The sequence below is a fragment of the Nestor notabilis genome, unplaced genomic scaffold, assembly GCF_000696875.1.
Source record: "Nestor notabilis isolate BGI_N333 unplaced genomic scaffold, ASM69687v1 scaffold12489, whole genome shotgun sequence".
Taxonomy (NCBI): domain Eukaryota; kingdom Metazoa; phylum Chordata; class Aves; order Psittaciformes; family Psittacidae; genus Nestor; species Nestor notabilis.
This window is the reverse complement of record NW_009945098.1, coordinates 16,520-43,356: the sequence shown is the minus strand read 5'-3', so window position 1 is coordinate 43,356 and position 26,837 is coordinate 16,520. Positions and strand designations below refer to the sequence as shown.

The window sequence follows — 26,837 nt, the reverse complement described above, 5'->3', positions numbered from 1 at the left end:
TTCCAGGCTGCCCTGCACTGTTAATTGCCTTCCCGTTGTCTAATCCATTGTGGTAAAAGTAATTGTACCTTGAATTTCCTTGTGGCAGCTGGAAAGTTATGGTTCTCTGAGGAATGTCCCAGATCTGTGTGCGATCAGATGACTCGTTCTCGTATTCAGAAATAACTCCCTTTTTGAGCTTTAGTCCTTTCCAAAGGCAGGACACGGTAGACACGATGTTTGGTCAGTGTTAGACTACAGACATTTCACATGACACTGCCTGGATATGCCTTTTAATCTGGAGGCTGTAAATGTGAAATTTCTGAATCCCTTTGGAGATCAGTAGTGAGAAGCAAGGCCCTTGGTGGCCTGCAGTCCATAGCAGGGTGTTCTCTGATCTTGTGAGCTGAGAGAGAACACCTGGTACATTCTCCCTTCAAGTAAACAGCCTTTCTTCAAATCCTGAATAATAAAAAAGATAGAAATTTCATAGGACAGTTGAATGTTGATATTAAGAGACATATTTTTACTTCTTATGTATTCACCTGGTTACTAATAAAGCCTGATACTGAAGGAATCTTAAAATCACACTAGTTTTATCCTTCTCTCGCTGGAGTTTCATAGGACTGACTTTTAAAAACCTTTTACTGAGAGCAGCCCATGTGTTAGCCTAGTTCTGTGCAGCAGGTCCTCCAGCTCCCACAACTCTTTTTTTTCTAGTGAGTGCTTTGTTAGAGTGAAAGTTCATTTGCTTAAGAAACAGGACAAGCCTTTTCTCATCTTTCTCCCTGATAATGTGTGTGTACGTGTTAGAGTAGCTGGTGTTGGGAAAGATCTGCCAGAGCTAAAAGCTTATTTCACTGACTACTGGTAAAAGAGCCAAGCACAACTTGCTAGAGAAATTCTTCTGCATCATATTTTCTCCCCCAAATATTTAAAATACCTTTTGTATTTTAAATTAAGAGTTAGTCATTGCCCAAGTGCCAGGCATGCACTATTAATACACTAATGAGGTCAGGTTGTGCTCTTTCACTGAATGAATACTTGCCAAAACTCTTGAAACAAGTTTCTGCAAATGCTTGTGTTGGCCACTAAATCTTCCCTTGTCACTATTAGGCTTCTGGTCACTGCTAAGGATGGCAACAATGTGACTCTAAATGACGTACTACCTAGTGTGTGTGTGTGAATAATGAATAACTGGCTATGAATAACATTATTAAATAAGCCCCCAAACCTTCACAACAGCCCTTTGTGGGGAAAGGGCGTTTGTGTATTTATTGTGCACATTCTGTATATGCTGTGAATGTACTTTGAGGACCAGAGCCTGCCCCACACTGGCGTGGAGCAAGTTGCACTGAGATCTGCTCTCAGTGTCCCCTGAACAGCTGATCAAATTACCAGGGTAGTTGTTGGGCAGTTCAGGAAGCCAGTTCCTTTACCTCATTCAACCATATGGGAATTTCTCCTTTATAAAAAAATCTGAAGAATGGAAACCCACTACCACACTTCCAGTTCCTTCTGGTTGGTTTGTGTTAGGGTTGATGATAACCTCTCTTTTGAGCCCTCTCACCCAAATACTGGTGTCTCTTCTTCCTGTTACTCATGAGTTTTTATATATTTATTTGTTTGTATATATTGGGTTTATAATACTGCTCAAAACAAAACTAATCTCGGCGTATTGTGAAATAATTTGATTCAGGATAGACCAAGAGGAGCTGTGTATGTTACAAGTGCCAGATTTCACAGCTCTTCACTAGCTATGCTGCCAGCATAAATGAAGGTTCAGTTTTGTTTGTTGTGACTCAGAACTTCACAAAGGAGATTTTCACGCTTGAGGGAGGGAGGGGAGACTGAATTGGTCTCTACAGGGTGAGGGATAATTTGAGATGGTGAATTTATTTTCACCTCCTTACACTAAGCTCTGTATTTGATCGCTTCTATTAGATTCTCTTTTCCAACACCACATCCTTTTAATTTCTGTAGTTTTTGTAGGACATTCTGCTAGACAATTGTGCTTAGAATTGTTGTAGGTAAAACTGGAACAAAATAATTAATGGAAATTTCCCTTGTTTGTTTGTTTATTCCTAGAATAATACTTTGATCTCACTGAATCTAACATGGTTTCTAGCCGCTGCTTCCTGTGGCTTACCAGTTTGCATGAAAACTTTTAATTTCAGAGTGGAGAAGAGAGGATGTGGGTAATGCTACACTTTTAGGTTGTCTTTGGCCAAAGAAAGCTGCAACTCGTCTGGTGGGACTTTTTGTCACTTCTGTTTTACATATGAAAATGTGCTAACTTCTCTTGAGTTGTGCACTAAGTGCCTGGTACAATGGGGGATCATCTCAGTTCAGCTGTTCTAGGGGAGTTAATGCCTGCCACTGTTAGAGTTGACAAAAGTGATATCTTTCATAGATAACATACCACTGACCAAATAAACCCATTTTCTGCTAATTTGCTTATTATGAAGTGACACCAGTTATATTTGTGGTATTGGTGTTTTTGGTTTTTAATCTGAGGAGAGCAATGGTAGCTTTGACCTGTTGCTGCTTCCAGTGCTGGGTGGACAGTGATGACACTTCTCTCTCCCCTTTCTTTTAACTCCAGCAGAACTGTGAGGCAGAGTTTGGTATGATACCATGGAAGGGCAGCATAACCATCCACATCATCTAGGGGACCAGAACAACCCTCTTTGCAAGCTGCCAGGGCAGGAGTACCAGCATGATCCTCAGGTAAGTACATGTGTGTGTCTCTTCTTTTTCCTTTTGTGTTTTCTTCCCTTACTTTTACAAAGGTCTATAGATTACTTGACATTTAGCCTTCTTTTTTTCCTCTCTTGTTTATAGTGCAGTTAGAGCACTTTTAGAGTATATCCAGTTTGGAATTCTGCCAGCCTGCCAGAGTTTCCTGAATCCAGTTTTTTGATGATAATAAGAGAAAAAGGAAATAGCTTGAATTTTGCTTAAAGCAAGTCTTTTTAAATCATCTTATAAAACCATGTATTGGGTTGGCTTTCTCTTCTCTCTGGTGCTTTGAAGAAAAGGCCAAAGAAAAGCAATTGATTGTGTAAGTGAATAAATGTATTTTATCTGCTTTTATAGTTGAATAATAAATGCTGAAGAAGTAATTACCAAATACAAGAAAAAGTTCATCCTACATGAAACTGCAGGCTCTCTGGCTTCATTTCCTGTGCGGCTCTGGAATCTCTCCTGCAATGTATTTTGTCTATACTATTATCAAGTTTCACTACTGTGGCTCATATCTCTCTCCCTTCCCTGCCTTCCTGCAGAAGTGGGCTTAAAACTAGGGTTAGACATGCATTCAAAGTGATGGTGGTACCTTCACTGGAATCACGAAACCTGTACTTTGTGAATTGTGGCTGCTTGCCTTTTTTAGGCTGTTTTGTCCATTGATCCGAGCTATTGAGTTTTATCTATATGCATTTTAAGGAGTAAACAGAAAGCATCATGGAAAAGCTGTCAGAAAGAAGGATATTGCAACTGTGGTGTAATGTCACCTTGGGAATCAATTTGTCATACCAAATGCACAGTCCAGTGCTGATCCAGGTCCTTGACCGAGAGGTGGTTGTTAGGAAAGCTGGATCCAAACACGGTGTAAGATTTGCAAAAGCCATAAGTTGCCTACACACAGAGTACAACGATGAATGTATCTTGCGCAGCACTGCTGGGAAAGTAACGTCGTATGGAGCAAAGCCCCCCTCTCCTAATGTAGCAATTTGTCATATTAAGTCATTTAATAATAATTGAATCCCCTTGATTAATCTCCTAGAATTAGCCAGTTGCATTTTGAGCAATTAGGGTTAATTACTGCCTCATTTGGCAGGATAGAGCCCCTGTAATTATTTCATGAACAAGATTAGGAAGTGTTCCTGTGCAGCAGATACATTCATGGCATCTTGGAGCACATGTTAGAATTTGTAATGACATAGTTAAGTGTAATTAGTAGCTAATAATCTGTGTTCTGCTGCTATGCTGAAGCAGAGTGGGCTCGTCTTGCTGTATGGTCATTGTTCAGTGAAACCTCCCCTCAACTCTCTTAATACCCAAGTTGTGTTAATGGAAGTCTCTGAGTATATTAACTGCTCTGAGGATGATCTCATTTAGAATTAGGATTGCAGAAAGGATTTCTTTGGTTTTGTTGTTAAAATACATTTTTAAAAAAACTGAGTAACAAAGACGGAGTCTACCAGAGAACTGAACAAAATGTGTCTCCTCAGCAAACTCAGTTTAAAAATTGACAAAAAATGTCCTGTTTAGAGGCCAGGCTGCCTGACAGTGATGGCATGACATGATTGCTTATTACTGATTTCTGATTTTCCATTTTGCAGGAACATAATTATATATAATTTTCCATTTTCTGGTACCTATTACCTGGAAGACTCCAAAATTACATCATTTCTTTCTTCTGAAGATCTAAGTAATGCAGACATGTTAGATAATAGCTTGTGGAAGAAAGAGAGGTTTAAGAAGGAAAAATTGACCAAACTTGTCTTAACAGAAATGCTGTGAATGGCAGGTATTAAAGCTTAAGCATCAAAACCAGAAGTTGAGTTTGTAGAGTATTGGATGATGAGAGGTTTTTTTCAATCTGACAGAGTTGTTATTTTTGGTTTACAACTAGTTAGTATAGGGCTATGAGTATATCAGGCTTTTCTTTCTGTCTTTACTATAGCAATAAGATGACACACTTGAGTAATGCTTCATATTTAGAAGTTTTCTACAGTAAGTCAATATGTAAATATAAAAAGAGCCAATAAAATCACAGAGCTTGCTTCTGACTCTCCTGCCTGCCCAGCATTACCCTGATGAAGTTAGTCAGCAAGAGGCAGAACATTTTCTAGTCATGTTCCAGAGTGAAAGTCAGTTATTTAAGTCTCTAGACTACTTAGTGTTTATAGCAATAAGCAATTAAAGTTATTTAGAAGTAAATAAGTGATATAAAAATACAGAGCTATGATTTTTTTACTTAGTTTTCATACTAAATAAACACAATAACTCACTTTTAAACAACCCTTTTATATACTCACAGTTTTAGCAGCAGAGCTGCTCATGGTAGTTTCATTTTGGCCTGTGAGTTGGAGGTGGATTTGAACTGGTCATCTTGCAGCAAAGGCTTTTCAGTTTGTTTCTGAAATGCTAAGGTTATTTTTATGTTAATGTTGATTTCTTTATGACTATCATCTTGGGTCTACTATTTTCAAGCTGGTATTTCTATTTTTCCTTGTCATAAGCCAGTGCAAACATCTGCTGATGGGGGTCATAAAACTTTGAAATTCAAGCCGAATTCTCCAGCAAACTTCAAATTCTAGGTAGCAGGTCAGGTTGAGGATATTTTATGACTGTGTAGTCTAGTTTTGAAGATGCAAATTGAAAAACCTGATGTATCCTTCAATAATTACTTGACTACCTGTTTGAAGGATAATCCATATTTAAAAGTTTCCTCCTCTTTTGGGAGCTTAGAAGTTCTTAATCAATCTGTTCTAATGTGAATAGATTCATGCTGGAATTTCAGCCTCAAAGTATGCAAAATTATTTTCAGGTAGGCATTATGGAATGGAGATGGATGTATAATTTTGGACATCATAAAGAGGTTTGAAACACTGATGTTGATAGTAAATCATTGCTTATAATGTATGTGTGCTCAACTGGAGGGGCTGAAGCTCCCCCATCTACTATCGCAGATGTCTTTTAAAGGTGAAATTAGTTTATGGTAAATGTCATTCAGATGAAGTATGCACTTTAGAAGCAAGGAAACCATTCCTTTAAAATTAATGATGCATTGCAAATATCAGAAAAAAACCTTCTATCCAGCATAAAGATAATTAAAATTCAGGTCAGAAGTGTATGACTTAGTCGGGCTAAATTTTTTAATGAGATTTCAGAAAATTAATTGGGCGAGTGTGTTTTTACTCTTCTAAGGAATATCTCATTTCATGGCTCTACAGGAAAGATGCTTTTATTGGCATCTGAAGATTGTAGAGTCTGACTTTTTAACTGTTGGTTACCCAATCTGTAACAATTTTTAGGTTGATTATAAATAATCTAAACATCTCGTGACCATTTGTGCAGGCTGATGACTAGTGCTGGTTTTTCCCGCATGCCAATCAGACAGCAATAGAACAACTGACTTTACTATTAATTAACATTAGCACTCTGGGTTTGTATATTGTGCAATTAGCAGTGAACATTCCCCTTTTTCAGCTCAGAGTTATTTTTTTCCTGTGCCACTGGGAGAAGCAGTCACACACAGGCATTGCTATGCAGCATGTCAGTATGTTACTGGTGGCTTTGTCTTCAGTCTCTCAGTATACTCTCCTTTGCCTGCAACGTTGAGTTGGAGGCTGCTGGGTAGTTTAGGTTTTCCCCAGCTCTTAAATAATTACAAAGAAGTAAATTTATTGGCCAAATATTAATTGTTCTGGAGATTGAAAGTCTATCAACAGAACAGGTCTTTTCTTTATTAAAAAAAAATAATACAAATTTTGAGCTGTTCAACTACTCATTTAAAATAATACGAAACTTGGATTCAGATGATGTAGCTGTCCTACCTGCATGTGGCTATAGAAGTGTGTGTAGGATTCAGAGGAAACTATTAAATCTTCAGCTCTAAGTTTTGGCCTGTTTGTGTTCTTGTGTGTTCAGAGAGTCAGTCAGGTACCTCTGGTAGCACTGTGGCAGACATCCCCAACAATGTGGAAGCATAAGTAGAAAGTACATCCTGTCACCTTACTAATTCCGTTTTACAGAAAATTATGTAACACCTCAAAATTGGAGGCTGAAAGTTCTGGCAAACTTGTGTTAGTGTTGTGACAGGGGCTGCCGTGGCATCCTTCTGCCAGCTTTGAAAGTTCTGCTCTCGCATCAGTGATTACATCTCAAAGATGTAATCTTGTGTGCCAGAGATGTTCTTAATAGCTTGTTCTTGGAATAATCTCTGCCTTTCTTTGTAAAAATGAATAGCCTCTTTATTTGAATGAGGAATTAATTTACTTTTATCTTCAGCTTTTTTTTTTAAATGGAGAAGTAGAAGAATGAGACTTCATTGTATGGATAAAAAGAACAGCCTTTGTCTCAAAACTAGTTCTTCCGAGACTGTTCTCTTCCTACAGCTGCCCTGGGAGCAGAAATGTGCAAACAGCCTGGTTTTCATAGTGCCTTTAGAGGTCCAGTGGTTGGATGGGATTTTTGGTTGGTTTTTTTCTTTCCCTTTTTTCTTTTTATATCTCTTCTTTTTAATTCAAACTCTATCATTGACCTTGAAGCCTGTTCTGCAGAGACAGTGGCTTGGTTTTACTGTATTCACACAGACTTGAACCCTTCACCGAGCCGGAATCCATCCTGAAAATGAGAAAATCTATTTTTGATGAACAGGTTTGAAGGTGATGGGGTATCTAATTTGACACACAATTTATATCTGTATATGAGAACTCTCAGATTGAAGAAACAAAGATCATGGTGTATTTAAATAATAGATATTGTTTCTTTGAAAAATGGTAGTGGTTAAATGTGCAAGGACTTGGGAAAAGTCATGAAATAAATGAAATGTATGCAAGGTAGGACTAAAGGGATGGTACTCTGAGAAGGTACATATTTCTTAGGTATTCTTGACCTTGTGACAGTATTTGGAAGCATTACCTCTTATGTTTAAGTAAAGTAAAGCATAAGAGAAGGTTAAGTTTAAAGAGACATAAGGGAAAATGGACTGCTGAAATCCACAGGGAGCTTTCTGGCATGGTTGGGTCTAACCTGAGCTTGTTCTCTGGTTTATACCGAAATCAAACCTCTTCCAGCCTGCATGAAAGCTCCAAGCTCTGTTACTTTAATTAGGTCTGATAGGTTGTGATAGCGAATGCAAATCTAGGTCATTGCATATGTAAATATGCAGCTGTAGTCCTGGAGGATGCCAGAACATATCAGCTAAGGTGTCCAGTCATCACCCAGCATTAACTCCAGCATGGCAAGCAGACTTTATGTGCTAACCATGTGAAAGTGGTTAGGACACACACATACACCCTGTCACTTCCCTAACACTTATTTATATTTTCAAGTTAAGAAGTTGCTAGATACTTCTTGGCACATGCTTAAAATATTAATTTACACTTAAACACTCTTAGTTTTAACGCACGATTTAATGATTTATGAAGGGCAAATGGATACCATCCTTGACTGCAGCATGGATTTCTTCCTTTAAAAGAAAGTTTTGTGGTAGTTGCTTCGTAAAATCTCATTAAAACTGCTACCTTTATTGTGAGTGTTAAGTTAGAAAAGCTTTTGCTCAGTGTTCTTACAACTCAACAAGAGCTGGCTCCGGAGGCACATGTTCACAGTTAAAGAAATGCTTTGATTCCTTTCTATTTTTTAATTAGGAAAAAGTGTTCTGTAATTTTATGTACTGACACCTTTGTTTTGGCTGGATAAAGCAATCTGACTGGACAGCTCAATTCATTTCCTTAGTAGCTCATATGTAAAAAAGTTGGGAAATGGAGATATTAGTTACCAGTCAAGTTGAACAGATCCTTGGATTCAGATGTTCTTCTGGTGATACCTAAACTGAGAAAGCTGCAGGGGCTGATTCCTTTGCTTGTCAGGTTTCATCCCATGTTGCCTTGCTTTGTTCATGATTTAGTTACTTAAAGGGGAATGTGTGTAAATAATAATGTAATGTTATCTTAACATTCTGCGATTTATCTGATGACCCATTGGCTCCCTTTTTCCTCATCCATGACAGGATACTCTTGTTTTATTACTAAGTATACACTGCAAAGCTTAGAGAAACAAATCCTGGATCTTCAATTTAATTTTTACTTTGCTGTGTTGTTACAGCTTGTAAATGCAGTGTCACTTCAAGCACAGCACAGGTACTGAGGGTAGCTTACACAAACTGGCAGTCAGTGGTGGCTGTGCAGTAAGGTGGGTAATGGGGCTTCTTTCACAGTATAGGGAAGACCGAAATGATCTTAAAAGGGAAACTCCCTGAACTCTTGAAAGGAAACACTTGATGAAATGAGCTTCCTATTTCTGTGATGCACCTTTGTAAATAAGTGCAAATTCTCGTGCACCCCTCCTATTTGTGTGGGTTGTTGCACATGAATTAAAATTTTTACTGTGCCATCTTTAGCCTAGAAAAACGAAAACCATTTCTCATAGCATGAAATACTTAAATGCTCATGGAGATAGATGGAAAAACTTACCTGTGGCCTTGGCATTTCACAAGTAATTAGTCAAAGCGCTGTTTCATCTGAAAAGGAGCACAGGTTTGCTCTTTTAGGGAGCTTAAACTGAGAAGGCTGATGATCGTGATGGCCTGGAGTTACATTCCCAGTTATGTGCCTACTTGGATTAGCAGGCATCGGCTGGACACCATGACACCATTTTTGTCTTCTCTGGAGTTCATAACTAAACTTCTCAGTTTAGCAGCTATCATCTCTTCTCATAACTGCAGAGCTTTATTCTCAGGAAGTTCTCAAGGGTGCAGGGCACTGGTGTGGAAGTGCAGGGCAAGCTCCAGCAACAAACAGCCTTTCACTGCCAGAGATGAGGGGGAAGGTGATGGCAAAAAGACCTGATAATCTTTCCAGTGCCTGGTTTGTGGTTTATGTCTCATCTCTGTATCCTCAGCATTTATAAAAACAGTAATTTTTCTTGATGCCTGCAGTGGAGCAGCCTTTGTAGCAGGGATTTCTCTTGTTTGTTGTGATAATGCTGTAAAGGTGTCAGTTTTCAAAAGAGCTTGTCTTGGTTGATTGATGCAGTTTGTGGGTCAGAAATGACTATTTAGGGGACTTTGTTGGGGACTTTTCTTAAAAACATTGAATTTATAACTTTGTTTACAAAACCTCTGGCTAGTAACTGTGAGTGTAGTTCAGAGTTGCACAGACACCTGGAAATCTGGAAGCTTTTTCAAATATCTCATTGATACTTTTTATTGTTTGTTGAATAGTAGTCATTTTTCTTTCTATTGCAAAGAGCAGCAGCCCAAACTTACTTAAATATACACTGTAAGAGATCCTCACTCTCTTGTGTGTACTGCTGGCAAAAGATGCTGGGATGAAAGCTTTACCTGCATTTTAAATGCTTCCATCCACACCCATCTGTGTCAGGAAATGACAGTGGTAGCAATAGTCATCTCCTTAAAACATCCAGTCCTCCTGGCCTGCCCTCCCTGGAAGCTTGTACTGGGATGTCTGCTGAGGATCCAGCTGTAAATGGTGTCTGCATCCTTTGGAAGCCCTCCCCCCAACTTCTGTTGTGTACTTGTTACTAGTTTTATGTGTTGGTTAATGTTTTTGCACAAATCTCTGCTGTTCTGTGTGTGTGCACTTGCAGGTGGATGCTACACTTCAGTATTGTGGCTGCTCTGGTACAGTATTGTCTGAAGTGGACAAAGAAAATTCTGGGTGGAAAAGGAAAGCCAGACCACTCCCTTGTCCACTGTACATCAAATTTGTTTGTCTTTCTTGCTGGTCAGTCCTTACTGTGAGGAATTTATCCTTCTGAATATGTTAAGTCATAGAAATCACTACTTTGTAGTCCTAAGGAAGACATTGGGAATGCAAATTCATGGCTTTGCATCACCTTTTCTAGTTTATTCATTTAATTTCTTTTGTCTTGCACAGAGACATTTAACATCGTACCCATATCGCTGCACATTGGCAGATTTTCAGATAGAGAAGAAGATTGGACGAGGACAATTCAGTGAAGTTTACAAAGCAACTTGTCTTCTGGACAGAAAACCTGTGGCATTAAAGAAAGTTCAGGTGAGTGTTCGAAGTTCAAAGTCTTACTATTTAGCAAGTAGAATGGGAGCGGTTTAAGTGTCACACAGATTACTTTGAGTCAGATACTTGTTCCAGTATTCTTTGTCAGGAGTAACAATGCAATAAAATGCTTTGTAAATTGAGAGTTTAAGGTTTGGGAGCAGTGGATGATCTGGTTTAACGTTTTTATATTTGAAAACCCCAATGTTCTACTTTCTTATTTTATCCATTTGGGGTTTAGAAGTTAATTTGGTTGTTTTTTTATTACTTATTTCAAGATAAGGAGTAAAGAATAATGCTTCTAAAGGTCTCAAAGCAGTTTTACAGATACTGATTAAGTCAGGTTAGTTTCATAGCGTTCAGCTTACATCTGGATACAGGAGGCCAAGTGGTCCTGCTGCCTTGGCTCCGTCCTTGTGGTGATGATCTCCATACAGCCTGTATATCCTACACGGGACCCTGCTTCCATTTGAGCCATCTGTTTGCACTGCATGGTCTTTATCCCTCATTGTCTTGGAGTGGGCTTATGTTTCTAAATCAGAACTATGAAGCAATGGTGCAATTACATTTATTTCTCATTTCACTTTTTACTTTATAAGAAGGATTCACTAAATATCAGAATTAAGTATGTGTGAAGGAATGAGGCCTTCATGGCCGTGCTTATGCAGGTAGGAGGCTGCCATCTCATCACTGATAGTCACGACAACACAGAGTGAAAAATGCCTGCACTTGCTGATGGAGTGTTAGAAGAATTTCTGAACAACTTTCATGCAAACTATACTTCGTTTAAGTATTGTGCAGTGTTCAGAACAGCACTTTGTTTGAAGGAATTTGCCTTTAATCCTTCAGCAGATCCTTAAAACTCTTACTTCTAGTGACTAACTCTCTTGATTACTACAGAATGAATATTAATGTCTATATTATTGTTAATTATTACAGAGAAATCAGTGGAAGCTGTATCTCTGTTGAAAAGAAAAAAGTCAACTTTTTTATCTTACCATGTGGAATTAATACAAACTAAATGATGTTTTGAAAATCACAAGAGCAAATTCCTTATTTTTTTGTGCTGCTTAGAATATTGCTACAGGTTCTACAATTAATTTTACCCTATTGTTGGCCCTTTAGCAGTTTCAAAACTAAAGAAAACCTTGATCTTGCTTTGATCTGGGGATTGTGTGAATACTCATTACAGCAGAAAATACACAAATTGGGGGAGGAAAGACCAATTTTTAAAATACAAAATTATTTTTTCATTGTATTTTTCTTGTATGTTTTTGTCTTTGAAGATTTTTGAAATGATGGATGCCAAGGCTAGGCAAGATTGCATTAAAGAAATTGACCTCTTGAAGGTAAGAATTTTTACAATGACTCTCTTTTTTGATTTAAGAAAAAACCTCTTTTCAGATTGGCAAGGGTCATTTGCCTTTTTATGGCAAATAAAACTTACATAGTACATACAATGATCTTAAAAGACCATGCTTTCTTTTGTAAGCTAGAATGTCTACGTGATGCAAGAGTTGTGGTATTTTGGGGTTCTAGGTAATTTAAATGGTTTTGGTTTGAACTCTGGTTATAGAACATTATAAACTGGCACTGGATTTATTCAGAGCAGAATGTGTGAATTTATTAGAAGCAGAGGAAACTCAAAGTACCCACAGTGACAGGAGAGTCCAGAAGGTCAGCTCCCAGCTCCCTGCATGGGATGACCAGAGGCAGCTTACCTTCTTGAGTGAAGCTCATCAAGAAGCCAGACACCAAACCGGGGTTATCAGAGCAGCTGAGTTCTGAAAGGGAATATGCTATCTGCTGCTGAAGTCATTTAAATTATATCTCACTCTCCCCATTCTAATAACATCACCAAAGCTCTCTGGTCAAGCTGTGGCAGTATTAGAAGCCTGATTCAGCTCCTTTTGAAGTCATAATGTTGTATCTGTCTCTGAGAGAATGTAAGTTTAAAATCTCTGGCTGGAATGAAGCACTATCTGTGTGTATTCTGACCATTGAGGAATTAGTGATGGAATTGCATAGACTTGCTGTAGTCCATTTCTGTCAAAATAATACTTTGTCTTTTTTGATCAAAGATTTCTCTGTGACCATGAAAACAAAGGGGTTTTTTTTGTGATCTGTAAGTGAATTATGATTATTCAAAATTTACCAGAAGCCAGACAAAACTGTGTCTTACTCTCAGTGTAATTCTGGCTAAAAGGTTTCGGTAAAGCAGCTCAATAATGTGGCTGTAATCAGTGTTTGGGCTGCCAGCACCCACACTCACTCATTTAGAGGTGGCTTACCCTTCCACATGCCTCTTGCTGACAGTGCTGCTGTGCATACACATCAGGCATTAACTGCCATCACGCTTTGAGGATGCATTAAAGAAATAGGGAATGTCATTAACCCAAGAGAAAGTGTTTGTGATGTTTGGTGCGTTTAAGAATCTGTGAGAATGAATACACTTTCCTCCTGACAAAAGAAAAGTCCGGTAGCCTTTTCCATGCCACGTGAATATACAGTAGTTGAGAGTCAGGTATATTTATTTAAAATAAGTTTGACAAAAGAAGAAGTGGAGAATGGAAGTTTGGCTTCTCCAGAGTGATCAACCTGGCTATTCTGGGAAAACAGAACTGGAACATGTTAGTGTAGTAGCTCTCCCAGCAGTGTGTGGGCTTCATTCCCTGTTATAGTTGTAGTATTTTGATGTGTTTTGTTGGCATGTTGTGCTGAGGCTTAGAAAAAGGCTTGACTGCCTGAACTCCCCGATGCCTTTGGGAACTCAGGAGAGAGTTCCCTCAGAGCATCCTAAAGAGGACAGAAAGCATCTCTTAAACCCAAGGCTTCACTGCACCTACGAGAACAGCACACAGCACCCAGCATCGGGTCTGCCATCACAGTGTGTGTGATGGTGTGGGGAAGGCACCCTGATGTGTGTGAGGAGTCAGGGGCTGCTCTGCTTGTGGTTTTGGTGCTGCTTTTTCACTGGAAGTTGGTCTTTGATCAGTGCACTTGAGAGCAGACATTTACAGGAAATTTCAGCAGAAATGGTGGGCTGTGACTGTTATTTATTTAAGGCTTGGGCTTGTGGGCATGTTCTTCTCCTGATGCCTGCACATGGATCCCATTAAGGCTAATGTGTGCTAGTGGCACAGCATTGCAAGGGAGAATCTATCCCCTAATGTGCCTGCAGAGAGGAGTGATTAGTGTGATGGATCATAACAGCGTTTCTTTTGGCTTTGTAACCCCTGGAATAGACAGGTTGAGTCACAGCTGTTTAGTAGACGACATGCTCACTTCAGGAGTTCCTAAATTTACTGCATTTCTAAGAGCACAAGAGAGAGAATCTGAAACAAAATAAGAGAGTGAATAGAGACATTGAGATACTGCATTATTTTTTAAGCAGTTACAGTTTTCCACCTTAAGAAATTCAGACATAAAATATTAAACCAGCAATTTAATTTGAGCCTGTTTCTTAACTTGTGAATGAAGTGAAACAATTTGAGAAGATTGGAAGAAACATGGAAGAAAAAAAACCCCTTAAGTATCAATTGTGACTATAAGAACCCATACTCAAATGGAAAAAGTAATTAGTAAAGATGCAAGCATAAAGAATCGGAAAAAGAAACTGACATATGCAATTTGTGCATTGTTTTCCTCCATCAGAGTTTTATTAAAGCTGTTCTTCTAAGGGGCGAAGAGATCTCAAGAAGCACTGTAGTCAACAGTTGGGTTTTTCTTTATATTTAATGCAGAAAAAAATCAATTATTGCTTAACAAAGCTTCTTTCAGGACATTACTTGTAAATATTTTGTGAGGTTAAAACGGAAAAGGTTGTTTCACACTGCTTTGGGCTGTATTGCTCTTTACTCAAGACACTTATTATGCTGTGCTTATGATAAATGAGACTTCTTGCAGGATTTTTGTCTGTAGTAACTCAGAGCACGGTTTGTGATTGCCCCTGTTGTGAACTGTTCTGCATAGTGATTACAGAAGCAGCCACAGGTTTTGTATCTTGGCATTTGCTACTATGGCGTTAAGTTTTCTTCTTGCATTCCCTCTTATTTGCAGCAACTGAACCACCCCAATATAATTAAGTATTTGGATTCTTTTATTGAAGACAACGAACTTAACATTGTCCTGGAGCTGGCTGATGCTGGTGATCTCTCCCAGATGATTAAGGTAAGGATGTGCCAGTTCCAGAGGTGCTACCAACTGTTGGGATTAGGCAGACAGAGACACGAGGCGATGGGCACATCTGTGCTAGAAGCGCTTTTATTCTCTTCTCACAGTCCTGCTCACCCACAGGGTGCTTCCAGAGCCAAAACCAAAGTGTCTGGTGACATTATAAATACTCCAGGCTATGCTGCTTGCTTCTGGTCGCTGCTTTCGAAGGGAGCAAGCCTCTGCATGGTTTGGTGGGACGTGTGTGTTATTTGCAAGGTTGATTTATGCAGCTTGTGACTGATAGGGACATTTAATTATTGCTAGATTCACTATTCACATAGCCTGTCTGCCACTCTGCAGACATTCAAGAAAGTGTATTGACTTTCTTGGCGATGGGGATTTGGGTTTGAGAAAATGTTTCAAGTACTTGTTCTTCTTTTATGTTGCTCTTAGGAATACTTGTATTGCTGCAAACCAGCTTTAGTTAAGCTGTTACCACCTGCTTTTATATTTTCTTTGACATGTTAATCTTTAGACATACATCCCTTGTGAGAACAGATGTGTTATATCAAGTTTGTTAGCACTCTCAACCTTCTCTCCATGTTTTACCTGTTTTTTTGCCATCATTATTCTGTAATTATCATAAATGAATGTTTGGAAAGTTCTCCTCCTCCTTGTTGTCACAGTTAAAATATCTTATTAACAGATTTGTTTTCTTTGCCAGCAGAGCAATGAGGCACTAGGCCAAAGGCTGTCAAACAAGTTACCCATTTAGTCCATAGTCAATGGCTAAATTTACAGTATCCATGAAAATCTGCTCCATCTCACAATAGAGTCCCCCTGGGCGAGTGAGTTGGGAACAGGCAGTTGGCAGAGCTGCTCCTGGGGAGAGCCCCAAAATTCCAGATACAGCCTCATTCCACAGCGCTCAGTATCAGGAATGATGGTTCTGCACCAAACCCCAGTGACTTGCATCAAAGGATGTCAGGGTCGTGGTTCTGCTCACTGAGGGTTGTGGGGACAGAGCTGGTCCTTCTGCCTGGGGAAAGCTTGTGTGTATTTTTATCTTATGTTTTCTTGTGGCTTCTTGTATGTTTTAGCCTTTTCCCAACAGATCCTGGGAAAATTGCAGTTTCTCTCAGGCTTTTTGTAGTTGTGGTTAAAGATGGAAAAAAAAGTGAGGATTGTAGGAGCAGGAGTTGGGGCTGTGATTGTCCTGGGGTGGGCAAGTGTTTTTCTTGATTTCTAGATGTTAGACTATAAAGTTTTACCTACGTAATTTTTAGAGATCATCATAGAAAATATTTACAGTTTTTGTCACTTACAGTTTTTAATTTAAAACATTCCCTACTTACAAACACATTAACTTACCTGTCAGAATTGGGTATTTAATTTTTTTAAGTTACCTTTTATCTCTTTCTAATTAGAAGTTACATTTTCCCAAACCCCAGTTTGTAGATTCTGACGTTGATAACTCAGCACTGTAACTTCCATTCTTTCTGCCAACATTCCCCAGCCTGGCCTGCTTTCCCATGTGTTTATCAGGCTTGAAGAAGATGCACTAGATTTTTTTTTCCCCAAGGTCATATAAATTATGCTTTTCCATTGGTGCAAACCCTGGAATTCCATTCTTTTTTTTAACAGAAGGAAAAAAACCCAAACAAAATTAAAATCAAGAGGGAACCAAACTCTCCCCTTAAATACAGCTTTTTAACTGCAGGAGTGGAGTTTTCCTGCCTGCCCCTGAGTCACCCCATACCCTGCCCATCCCCTGGGAATTGAAGCTTCTGTGAGGATTTTCAGTTTCCGAGAGGCGGTAGGAACAGCAGGAACAACACTCTGAAGGTGTGAGAGTGATAAAAACAGGGACTGTCTTTGTCACGCCCCTGGTGCCTGCATTATTTATGAGGTATTGTAAAGCTGATGTAAGAGAGAGCTGCAGGAAGACCCACTGGAGAGCTGGGACTTTCTTGTAAATGTCAGGCGAATCTTATTGGACATGACATTTAGAAAATTACCACTTGTGGTCTTGCATATCCACTCTTAAATACTTTAATGAGAAGTAAGTAATTTTGTTGTGTATATAACACTTTGTCCCTCACCCTCTGTAATTCCTCTGTGCTATCAAGTTTTGGGTTGAAACTGTTGCAATCTGTCAGATTTGCTGCCTGGGGAATTGCACGGTCGTGCCCCTTCACAGCTGATCTGCAAAAGAGAATTTGCCATTACTTGAGTCAAGCACGAATCAGTAACAGCATTTCACATAAAATACAAAATGTGACAACGGACATCAGATGTCTGTACTGAGAGGAAAAAGCACAAGATGCACAAAGGGGCAACAGCCAATTCCCTTCCTTTATTCTTGCTCTTGCATGCCACTGATGGAAATTCTCAAGGGTACCATGCAAAAGAAATGCAGTTGTAGTGTGCTGGAAGGGGATACGGAGTTTCAGAGGTAGTTATCCAATGGCACCTTGTATATCAAAGGGTGAGGATAAATCTTAAACCTCTGGAAGTGTATTGTGCGTTGTGTTAATGGTCTGGATGAAGAACTGACTCAGTATCTAGCATGGGAAGAAGCAGTGGGAAGTAAGGGACCACTAATCGAAAGCAGTGCAGTTTTGGGATGCCTTGGAGGAAGCTGTCACACTTTCCATGTGACATACATGGCTGTTGTGCATGTTTGAAATGGAAAAAGAGTAGCTGAAGATACATGTTCAGTCTTCACTGAAGTGTGCAGCTGGATATTTGTTCCTGTAATAAGTTGCTTGGGAAGAAGACTTCAGTATTGCAGAGAACAATCGCTGTGCTGCACTCCTTTGTGTTGTGTGCATTACGCTTAGGATTATTTTATTTGAGAGCAAGTAGTGCCCAGAGGTCCATGGACTCTGGACTCAGCTCTGCTTGGCACCACTTAAATGCACACAAAATGGTCTTTTTCCATATCTGTGTGTCTCTTGATCAGCGGTGTCTTTCTGTCTCATCAGAGATAGTTCAGTTAATTTAGTATTCTGAATATGCATGAAATAGAATATATTATTCTGCCTGATCACAGAAGAAACATGGAAACATGGCCATCTTTTAAAAAGGGAAACAGATCACCTTACTGCTGTTACAGACTGTACAATAGTGAATGCTTACAAGATTTTTTTTTTTTAATGATCTTTTGTTACTTTAGGCAAAATATTTGAGACATTTGTTGTTTTGAGGCGTTAAATATGTTTTGCTAGGTAATTAAGGAGATTAATGCTGATTGTAATTGGTGTCCATTCAAAAATGTCAAACCTATTGAAGCATATTTTTCATAATAGTTGTTAATTAGTGAACTGCATTGAAGTTTACATACAGAGAGAAAGAGTTAAAAGCTAATCGGAAGAAAACTCATGCTGCTGCAGATCTGGAAGACGTGAGTAACCTGCAGCTGACTAACACAAGTCCAGGAACGAGTCAAATACATTGCTTTTTCACTGATCTTTTATTTATTTCCTCCCACAGTATTTTAAAAAGCAGAAACGGTTAATCCCGGAAAGGACGGTGTGGAAATATTTTGTGCAGTTATGCAGTGCAGTTGAACACATGCACTCCCGCAGGGTGATGCACAGAGGTAACATTAATTCAGTCTCTTTTCACTGAATAATAATATAATGTTCCAATTAGTAAGCGCCTACATTCAAAAACAATTATGCTGATGTTCAGCCAATGCGTGTTTAGAGAGGCTGGAGCTTGCAAGATGGATTTCTCCTTCTGTCTCTTTGCCTCATTGTTAAAGGATTCAGTCCGAAGTGAGTGTGGTGTTAGGAAGATGAGCTGCTTTGTATTCCAGACACTGTTATTAAGTAGAAGTGTCAAACTTGCCATTAGAAAAGTGTCAGAACTAAAATGCTGAGACTACTGGATACAGTAACTCTAAGAAATAGTCTTCATTATATTAGCTGTAACCTCAGAGAGTTTAGAAGAGTTTTTCCATCTTGCAAGTTTTCCTGAAATATTAATACAAATATGTCCCATGCTCTCATAAGCTGGTCTCTGTTTTCATTAATTATTTTTTTATCTTGTCTTAGAACTTTTTGTATCTTTGAGCCTTACACAAAAATTACATTGCTGCTTTCAGCATAAATGAAATGCTTTGTGAAGGACTTGACCCAGGAAATGCAAATATCCCAAAAGGCACCAATCTCTGCTGCTGGTTATTTCCTTTCTCCTTTGAAGCAATGAATTCTTCACTGTTTTTTTCAGCAGCGTGATACCATTTTTGGTCCTTTATGTATCCCTTGATGCAGTTTATCAGTTGCGGTTAGGTCTAATCGCTGTCTGAAATTTGGAGCATTGCGTATCTAGCTGTCTTTATAGTGAGGAAAGAACCTCTATAACTGAATCCTGACATGACTGCTGAGGAAACTGGAGTTCTACTAATTTTTACGCTCCATGAACAAACTGGGTTGTGTAAAGCCCAGAATTTATGTATATAGGGGACAATATTTGGCCTTTGGTGTGAGGGGATAATGGTGGGCAGTACAGTTTCCTGTAGAAAACTTGCAGTAATCATAGAAGAGAATTGTAGAATAGTTTGGGTTGGAAAGGATCTTAAGATCATCTAGTTCCAACCCCCCTGACATGAGCAGAGATGCCTCGCACTAAACTCTGTCGCTCAAGACTCCATCCAGCCTGGCCTTGAACACTGCCAGGTGGAACAATCATTTCCAAAGAGAAGCAGATTTATTCCTTTGATGTCCATCAGTTAAAGAGGTTGCCTCTATTCTGTTGTGCTGTTTCCTACTTTTTCCCTCATTGGTATTTCTTGTATGCTGGGAAGTACACTCTGATTTTTGTGTATGTGCAGAGCTTGAAGTCTTGGAAGGTTCAGCCTATCAAAGCTATAAAGAAACAGAGTTCTGCTGGAGCCTCTTTTGTACAGAGAGTGCTCCAGGCTATGTTTCTATTGCAGTATTAGAACCAAATAACCTTTTGTGGCTTTGACCTTTTACCTTTTTCTTCTTGCAGACATAAAACCAGCCAATGTGTTTATAACAGCCACAGGGGTGGTGAAGCTGGGAGATCTTGGATTAGGCCGTTTTTTTAGTTCTAAAACCACTGCAGCACATTCCTTAGGTAAGATGTTAAGCAAGCGCAGCCATACAGTTGTCAGCTGTGATGTTCAAAACAAGTGCTGTCTGTCCTCTTACTATGACAGACGCTTGATTTAGTGGATGCATGCTTTTATTTTCCGTGATACATCTTTAAGATACTCTTCATATAAAATTAATAGGTATTTTTTGTTTTAAAACTCCACATGATACTTGTTTCTGGAAGGTCTGGCTGGTAAGCGTATGATTTATGTAGCAAATGCAACAAATGCAGCTTTTCCACTCTAAATAGAATGTTTCCTGTCTTCTGACTAGAATTAAATGTTAGACCACCACCGTTTTTAGCAGATGCTGGTCAGCCCTCTGACCCTGAACAGGGGTTGTGTCTGTCATCCGTGGTGAGGGAAGTGTTCAAAACCTTCATGGTTCATCTGTTCCAAAAAAGGACTTCCCTTGAAACCCAGCTTAGGCTTTAAAGACCAAAGTTTTCTTCGGGTCTTGCACATATCTCAGGATTGTTTTCCTGCTCCTCTGTTGGTGCAGCTAACTCTTGCCAAAGCAGAGGACCTTGCTTTTATTCTCGTTGAAATGTGTCCTCTTTCTAGATGCTCCTACTTGTGATCACTCTGAATTTTTGTTCTCTTGTGCTTTGGTTCATCCTAGCTTCTTGTTATCATCAAAGGCAATAGCATCGCCACGGTCCCATGTGTTAATGCACGTGTTGAACGAACTAGAGCTATTGTCTGGTAGGACTTCACGTGAAGTAGCCTTCTAATTTGGCAATTAACTGCTTTTCCAACCAATTTTGCATCCATTAAGTAGTTTCATTTAGACAGATACAACAGTTTGCTTGTAAGTAAAGCTACATAAGCCTTTGATAAAAGCATTACAGTTGTAACGCATCTGTTGCTTCTGCTTCCCTCCCTATGAGGCCTCTTACCTTATTGTGGAAAAAAAATGTTGTGTCATGATGCTTCATGGGCCAGTCATAGTGATGATGATTTGTTTCTTTTTTTTGTGTTTTACAAGTGGCATGATCATACCTGCAGCATTTTTCTAGGAATTGATATTAAGTTGGCTGGATTAGAGCATCTGGGTTTCCCTCTCCCTTATTTTTACCATTGGCATTAATTACAATGCTACAGAAAAGTATACAGCACATACAGTTCGTTCTTTAAGTCTTTCAGTGTGAAGTATTTCATAATAGTGTCTGTAGCCTCTTGAGAGGTGGCTCATTTTCTGTTTTTATTAATGGGTCTCAATTTTGAGTCACAAAGGTACCTTCTGTGCCTACACTGCTGTGTTACAGCAGTGAAGACTTGGGCTTTTAATACAGTATTTAAGCTCTTCTACATTTAGCTCTCGTAGTTGATTTGGCAATACAGAATGTATGTTTCACATCTTTCATTTTCTTTGTGCAATTTGCTCCACTGAGTGTGAGCCTTGCTCTGTTGTTTCTTATAAGGGGTACAAACTTAATTGATAATACCAACAGCACTGGGGTTTCCCAGTGCACAGGAAAGGAAGAGAAATGCCTTATTTTGTGTGTTTTTGCTTTCATCAAAATGTTATGAGATTTCCCTTTGCATCCTAGGTTAAATACACACTAAATAGATTAAAATAAATCCTCTTCACAGAAAGTTACAGTCGCATCATCTGAACAGGCAAAAATACGATCATGTCTAATGATATGGACTTACCTAGTTTGACTGCTGCACTTATTATATTAATAAGAATAAATTGGGGCTTGGAAGCTGGCTGCATGTGTAAGCCAAGCTTGTGACCTTTACCAGGGTTGCTCCCTCTTAATTGAGAAAGCTCATGTAGGAGGAGTTGAGCCTCTTCTGTGTGAACCTTGCCCTTCCTCAAATCAACAGCATCCTGGAAACAGGTGAGAGGTGCACAACACTGACGGAGTGATGCTGGAGACAATGTGGTGTGTTGTGGGAGGGATGGATGCACCAGTGGTTTGTGTATCCAAGTGAAAAGGACCTTTTAACAAAAAATATGCAGACTTGAAGCTTTTCTTTGTTTTTTTGGTCATTTGCCAGACATACAGGTTTTGTAGCAGCAGGAAATCTACTGATCTTGGGTTTGGTTTAATTAAGACATTTGTTTAAGTAGCTGTGAGTGATAAGCACCCCGCGAACCAGAGTGTGGTACCCGCACGGACCCAGGCTGTGATGCTGGGCACTTCCCATAGCCGCGTTGCCCCGGCAACCGCCCTGCACCATCGTTTCTCTGGCTGCTGACCCATGAATTGAACACACGGCTTATGCAAATATATTCAGCTAATTTTTTTTTGTCTTTCGTTGTATTTGCTAGCATCAGACTGGCATAAAAGGGCATTAGGCAGTACCACGACCCGTCTGACAGGTGTACCACCAGGCTGCAGCAACACGGCTGCCGCGGTGTCAGGGATGGGAGCTGTAATTAGAGCAAGGAACAGAATGCACGTCAGATGAATTACCAGGCAGCAGATCATATTTGTCAGGAAGGATTGCATACATAAAAATTAAGTGACAGTACATGCCGGGGTAATGAAAGAAAAATGAAAGATTTGCCCATACACAGCTCGTGAGATGCAGGCGAGCGCCCGGCTCGGAGCAGCAGCAGGATGCCTGACTGGCGACACATCGGGCAACCAGGAGGCAGGGAAAGCCCCAGCCCCTGGATAACCCTCCATGGGCAGACCTGTGAGAGGGAAAACGTGGACACTTCCTGTCTCACTGAATAACAAAATTGTGTTAGGAAAGGCAGCAGTATCATTGTGGGATGGGTGATAAATACCAGAAACCAGCCGGGGGCTGGCGGATGTGGGTGGATTCACCAGCTGGCACCTCTTCTGCCACTTTCCCTTTTGCCTGTATGGCTTGTGGGCAAAGACAGGAGATACTTTTCCACAGGGAGAGCTCTTCGTGCACATGCTTTACCAGAAAACCCCTGTTTTAAAGGTAACAAGTGTAGCTAAGGTGAATTTTACTGCTTACAACATGGTGGTTCACCGTCCTTCCTTCCCTAATTTAAGCTCCCCTGCAGCAGAAATTCCAGGATTTAGTTTAATAGGGGTGGATTCACATATTGCAAACTTCATTTTATTGTGGGGATATGGGGAGAATGGGGGACAATTCAGCTTGACAAAAAGGAGCATGACAAACTTGCCTTGGTGGGTTTTGGGGTTGGGGGAGAGTGTTTTGGGGGTTTTGGGGCAGGGTTTCAATACTGCTTACTATTTTCTTGAAACGCTTTTACAACCACTCAGTTTGGGTTGATCCTTATAGTCCTGGTGTGTGATGTGCTTCCAGGTGATGTCTCTTTATTCAGGATTTCATAGGGCTAGTAGTAGTTTTTTGTTTGTTTTTAATGTTTGGTTGCGTCTACTGTTTATTTTCTTGATCTCTGAGGTGGGCAGAGACTTTGGAAAACTGCATAGTCTCGGGAAAACTTAACAGTAAGCTCATAGATTTTGTTTTACTAGGAGCTGTAATAAATATAGAGAATTTCCATCAGTGTTAAAATGGATAGCTTTATTGTGAACTGGTATAATGCCCATTTTTAGCCATATAAACTTGGCATTATCCAAAGCTGCTGATTGGTTTTACATTTTGAAGAAAAAAAGGGGAACAGCCACAAAACCAAACAATAAAAACCCGAAATAAATTTTCACAGAATAGTCTTGTTTTGGAGCAGATGATTTATTATTTATTCTTGGACAAGAATAAACTTGGAGCAGATTTTCCTTCTGGGGGATGCATGTAAGTCAAAGCTTCCCAGTTTAGAGCATGCAAGCAGCCGTGGCCTGGAATACGTGGGGTGTTACATGTTCCTTCTGGTTGCTTGTTGGATATGAGGGTGAGCAGGGAGGAACTGCAGTCACGAGAAGAGCTCTTTTATAAATGGACTGTTTGTCTTTTTTCTTTTGCTTGCCAAGCCATCTGACACAAAATCAGAGTACTTCAAGGGGTTAGTAAGCCGTACTTGTGAAGAAAATATGGACACAAGAAATGCTCTTAAAATAAACCCAACCCAAAAAATAGAAGGACTTTGGTAGAGTTGTGTGTGTAATTAAATACTAATAAGACAAAAATAGAGAGTGTAGAGCAACCGGTCTTGTAAAACCAGCTGAAATATTATGCACAAAGTATCTGTTCTCTTTTGTAAGAATAAGTAGGTTTTCCTGTTACTAGTTCCTCCCCCCAGTCCCGAAACAATTCATGTTGGAACCTCACACTGAGACTTGAAGGAATTTAAAGCATATCTTAGTGCTTTTGAGTACTCTTTTACTTTAATTCCCCAAAGTTAAGCTAATTCCCACATTCTCCTCGGAAAAGACCTCAGTCTTCTGGTTGGAAATATACCCCAAGTAATGCAAACATTTAGAAACAGATACTAGACTCCTTTTAAATAATGCTGTCCATTTTTCTTGGTAACCTGCAAGCATGTCAGGAGAGATGAGACAGGTGAGAACTGTGGACTTTGTTTGCAAGTAGAATTCCTTCCCACCAGATATTACTAAAACATGCTGAAATATTTTCCTCAACTGTACATATGTTCCTGTAACATGTAACAGTGTGTCTTGCATGTTAAAGTTAATAGTTCTGGAAATACTTAATTATAGGGTTTTTTTAAACTGGTTTTATGTTATTCATGGATGGCATCTCAGGTTTTTGAGTATCGTTCTTTGCCTTGTTCATTGGTAATGAGCATGTTTCAAAAATCACAAGTATTTCAAAACATTGCAAAGTTTGTTTTGACAGGAGTGGAACAGCTCTAGAATGAAGGAATGCTTTAATCAGTATTACCCCTTTGAGGCCCACGTTGCGCTCTGATATCTCTTGGTTTGAAACTGGGAATATTCTGTAAAGATACAATAAAGGTCAGATTTTGTTAGGTTCTTTCATATTCAGAACTCTCTTCCCTGCTGTGAGAAAGAGAAGTGATAGATTTGGAAACACTTTAAGCTCACCATTAAAGATTAGCTGGAAGGTGCTGGTGAAGGTGTAAAGTAAAAGCTTTCCTTATCATTTGTTCTTGTAGTTTGCAACCAAATATGGCTTTGGAGTTGGATTAATTTAAATAAATGCTTTTGGTTTTTTTTTTTTTTATAGCATTTTAAAAAACCCCAACACACAGAGCCTATTAAAATATTTGGAAATATTCTGCACTGATTTCAGGCTAATGACAATCTGTCTAACGGTGTGGGAGAACTGCTACTGCAAGGGACTCGTCTGTGGTACATTAAATTTGGTGAATGAGACTCTGATAGAGCCTCCTGAAAGTGTGAATCAGATTTTTCTCTTGTTTCTGCCTATGAGCAGCTACAGATGAATTCCAGAGGAGGCATTGATCTGTATTTGAGTGGGGAGAAGCTCTGTATAGAGGGTAACAATCCTGTGTATGACTGCACTAATAACCCAGCTACCATCACTTTCACAACAACAAAACTCCTGATTCAAACTGAAAATAGTTTTTAAAACAGATGAGTGTGATCTTGCCTGTGTAGTAAAAGACTTGCTGCGTTCAGGAGTAACGTAGCTCTTCACCTGGGTGTTTGTGGCAGATGTGGGAATTCGGCTCAGAGTACCTATGTGTACTGGCTGCTGTAGGTGCATGGGTAGGGTTTTTAATTCAGACTGTGTATGAGAGGAAAGGAGTTTGAATTTTATTGCTAGAGTAACTTTGCTGCCTTTGCCTGTGTGTTTTCCCAGTGAAACAAGAGACTCTGCTCCTAATCTAATTCTGAATAATTAGCATTTCCCAAACCTGGGTGCTGCAGATATCTCAGAGCTGTTCTGGTCCATGTGGGTGTTGTAGCTGTGCATGCAGACAGTGCTGGGGAGAGCAGGAGAAACGTTGTTCTGGCATCACTGAAATAGGCTGATCTTCAAGTGAACTGTGTCGACTTTTCAGGAATAGATGGGAAGATGCTTACTCAGAATCTTCTCTACAGTTTTTTGACCAGTCTAACTTTAAAGGCATTACTCTACCACCTGGTGACTAATTCTGAATCTGAACAATGTTTTGTATTTTCAGCAGGGCAAATGCCAAAGAAAGTTTCTGATTAATAGCCTCCGATTAGACTATTCTTGCCAAATTGACTAATGTAATGCAGTGGTGAGCCCTGACTGATTGCACTGGAAGCCTTGTGAGGTTTTCTAGAAGATGCTCATTACAGGAGATTCCCATGTAATGCTGGACAGGCCGTAAAGAGAATTGGGCTTGTCAGTCTTTCATCATGACAGTGATTTAAAAATTAATGCATCAGTTTTGAAACGCAGAGACCTGCTTTTTGGTACATTTGCTGACAACACTACAGTAATGATAGGTAAGTGCACAAGGTAGATTTCATAAAATCGGCTCAGGCATGGGCTGCTCCACAGCCCTATTAATATAATGGAACAGACTAATCAAATACGGGCTATAATGCACTCATCCGTGTTAGAAACCCTGTCATTCTGCTTTGATCGAAGGTTGGTTTAAGGCATTATCTGAAACGACAGTTTTATGCTACCAAGCAGACCCCTGCTAACATGGAAGTCAGGGCTGTAACTTTAGAGCCCACACGTTATTATTTGCTCTGAGCTTGTCATGCAGTGACCCAGAATAACTGATGGCAAGAACAGCTACAGCTGGAGGCTGCCCCTGGCCCCAGCACTGGGAAGCATGAAGACTTCGGGGAGCAGGAGTGGGAATGATGCTCGTGTCCGCTCCTGCCAGATGTGTGCCGCTGTCTGCCCATGCTCAGCTCCTGCGCTCGCTGTCAGCAAAGGGCTAGCGAGTCGTCTGCTTCAGCTGCTCCAGTAGCTCTCCTGGCAAATATGAGAAAAGCAGCAGCACTGGGAAG

At 39.7% G+C, this 26,837-nt stretch overlaps 1 protein-coding gene across 1 annotated transcript in view; it reads left to right on the top strand.

Annotated features, from left to right (window-relative positions):
• Positions 1-2,616: 2,616 nt before the first annotated feature.
• NEK6 (NIMA-related kinase 6) overlaps positions 2,617-26,837 on the top strand; it is a 36,088-nt gene continuing 11,867 nt past the window's right edge. The window contains exons 1-6 of the mRNA XM_010022729.1: positions 2,617-2,709; positions 10,614-10,754; positions 12,041-12,103; positions 14,814-14,924; positions 18,405-18,513; positions 19,911-20,018. Coding sequence (XP_010021031.1) covers positions 2,617-2,709; positions 10,614-10,754; positions 12,041-12,103; positions 14,814-14,924; positions 18,405-18,513; positions 19,911-20,018 — 625 coding nt within the window. The remainder of the gene's footprint in view (positions 2,710-10,613; positions 10,755-12,040; positions 12,104-14,813; positions 14,925-18,404; positions 18,514-19,910; positions 20,019-26,837) is intronic.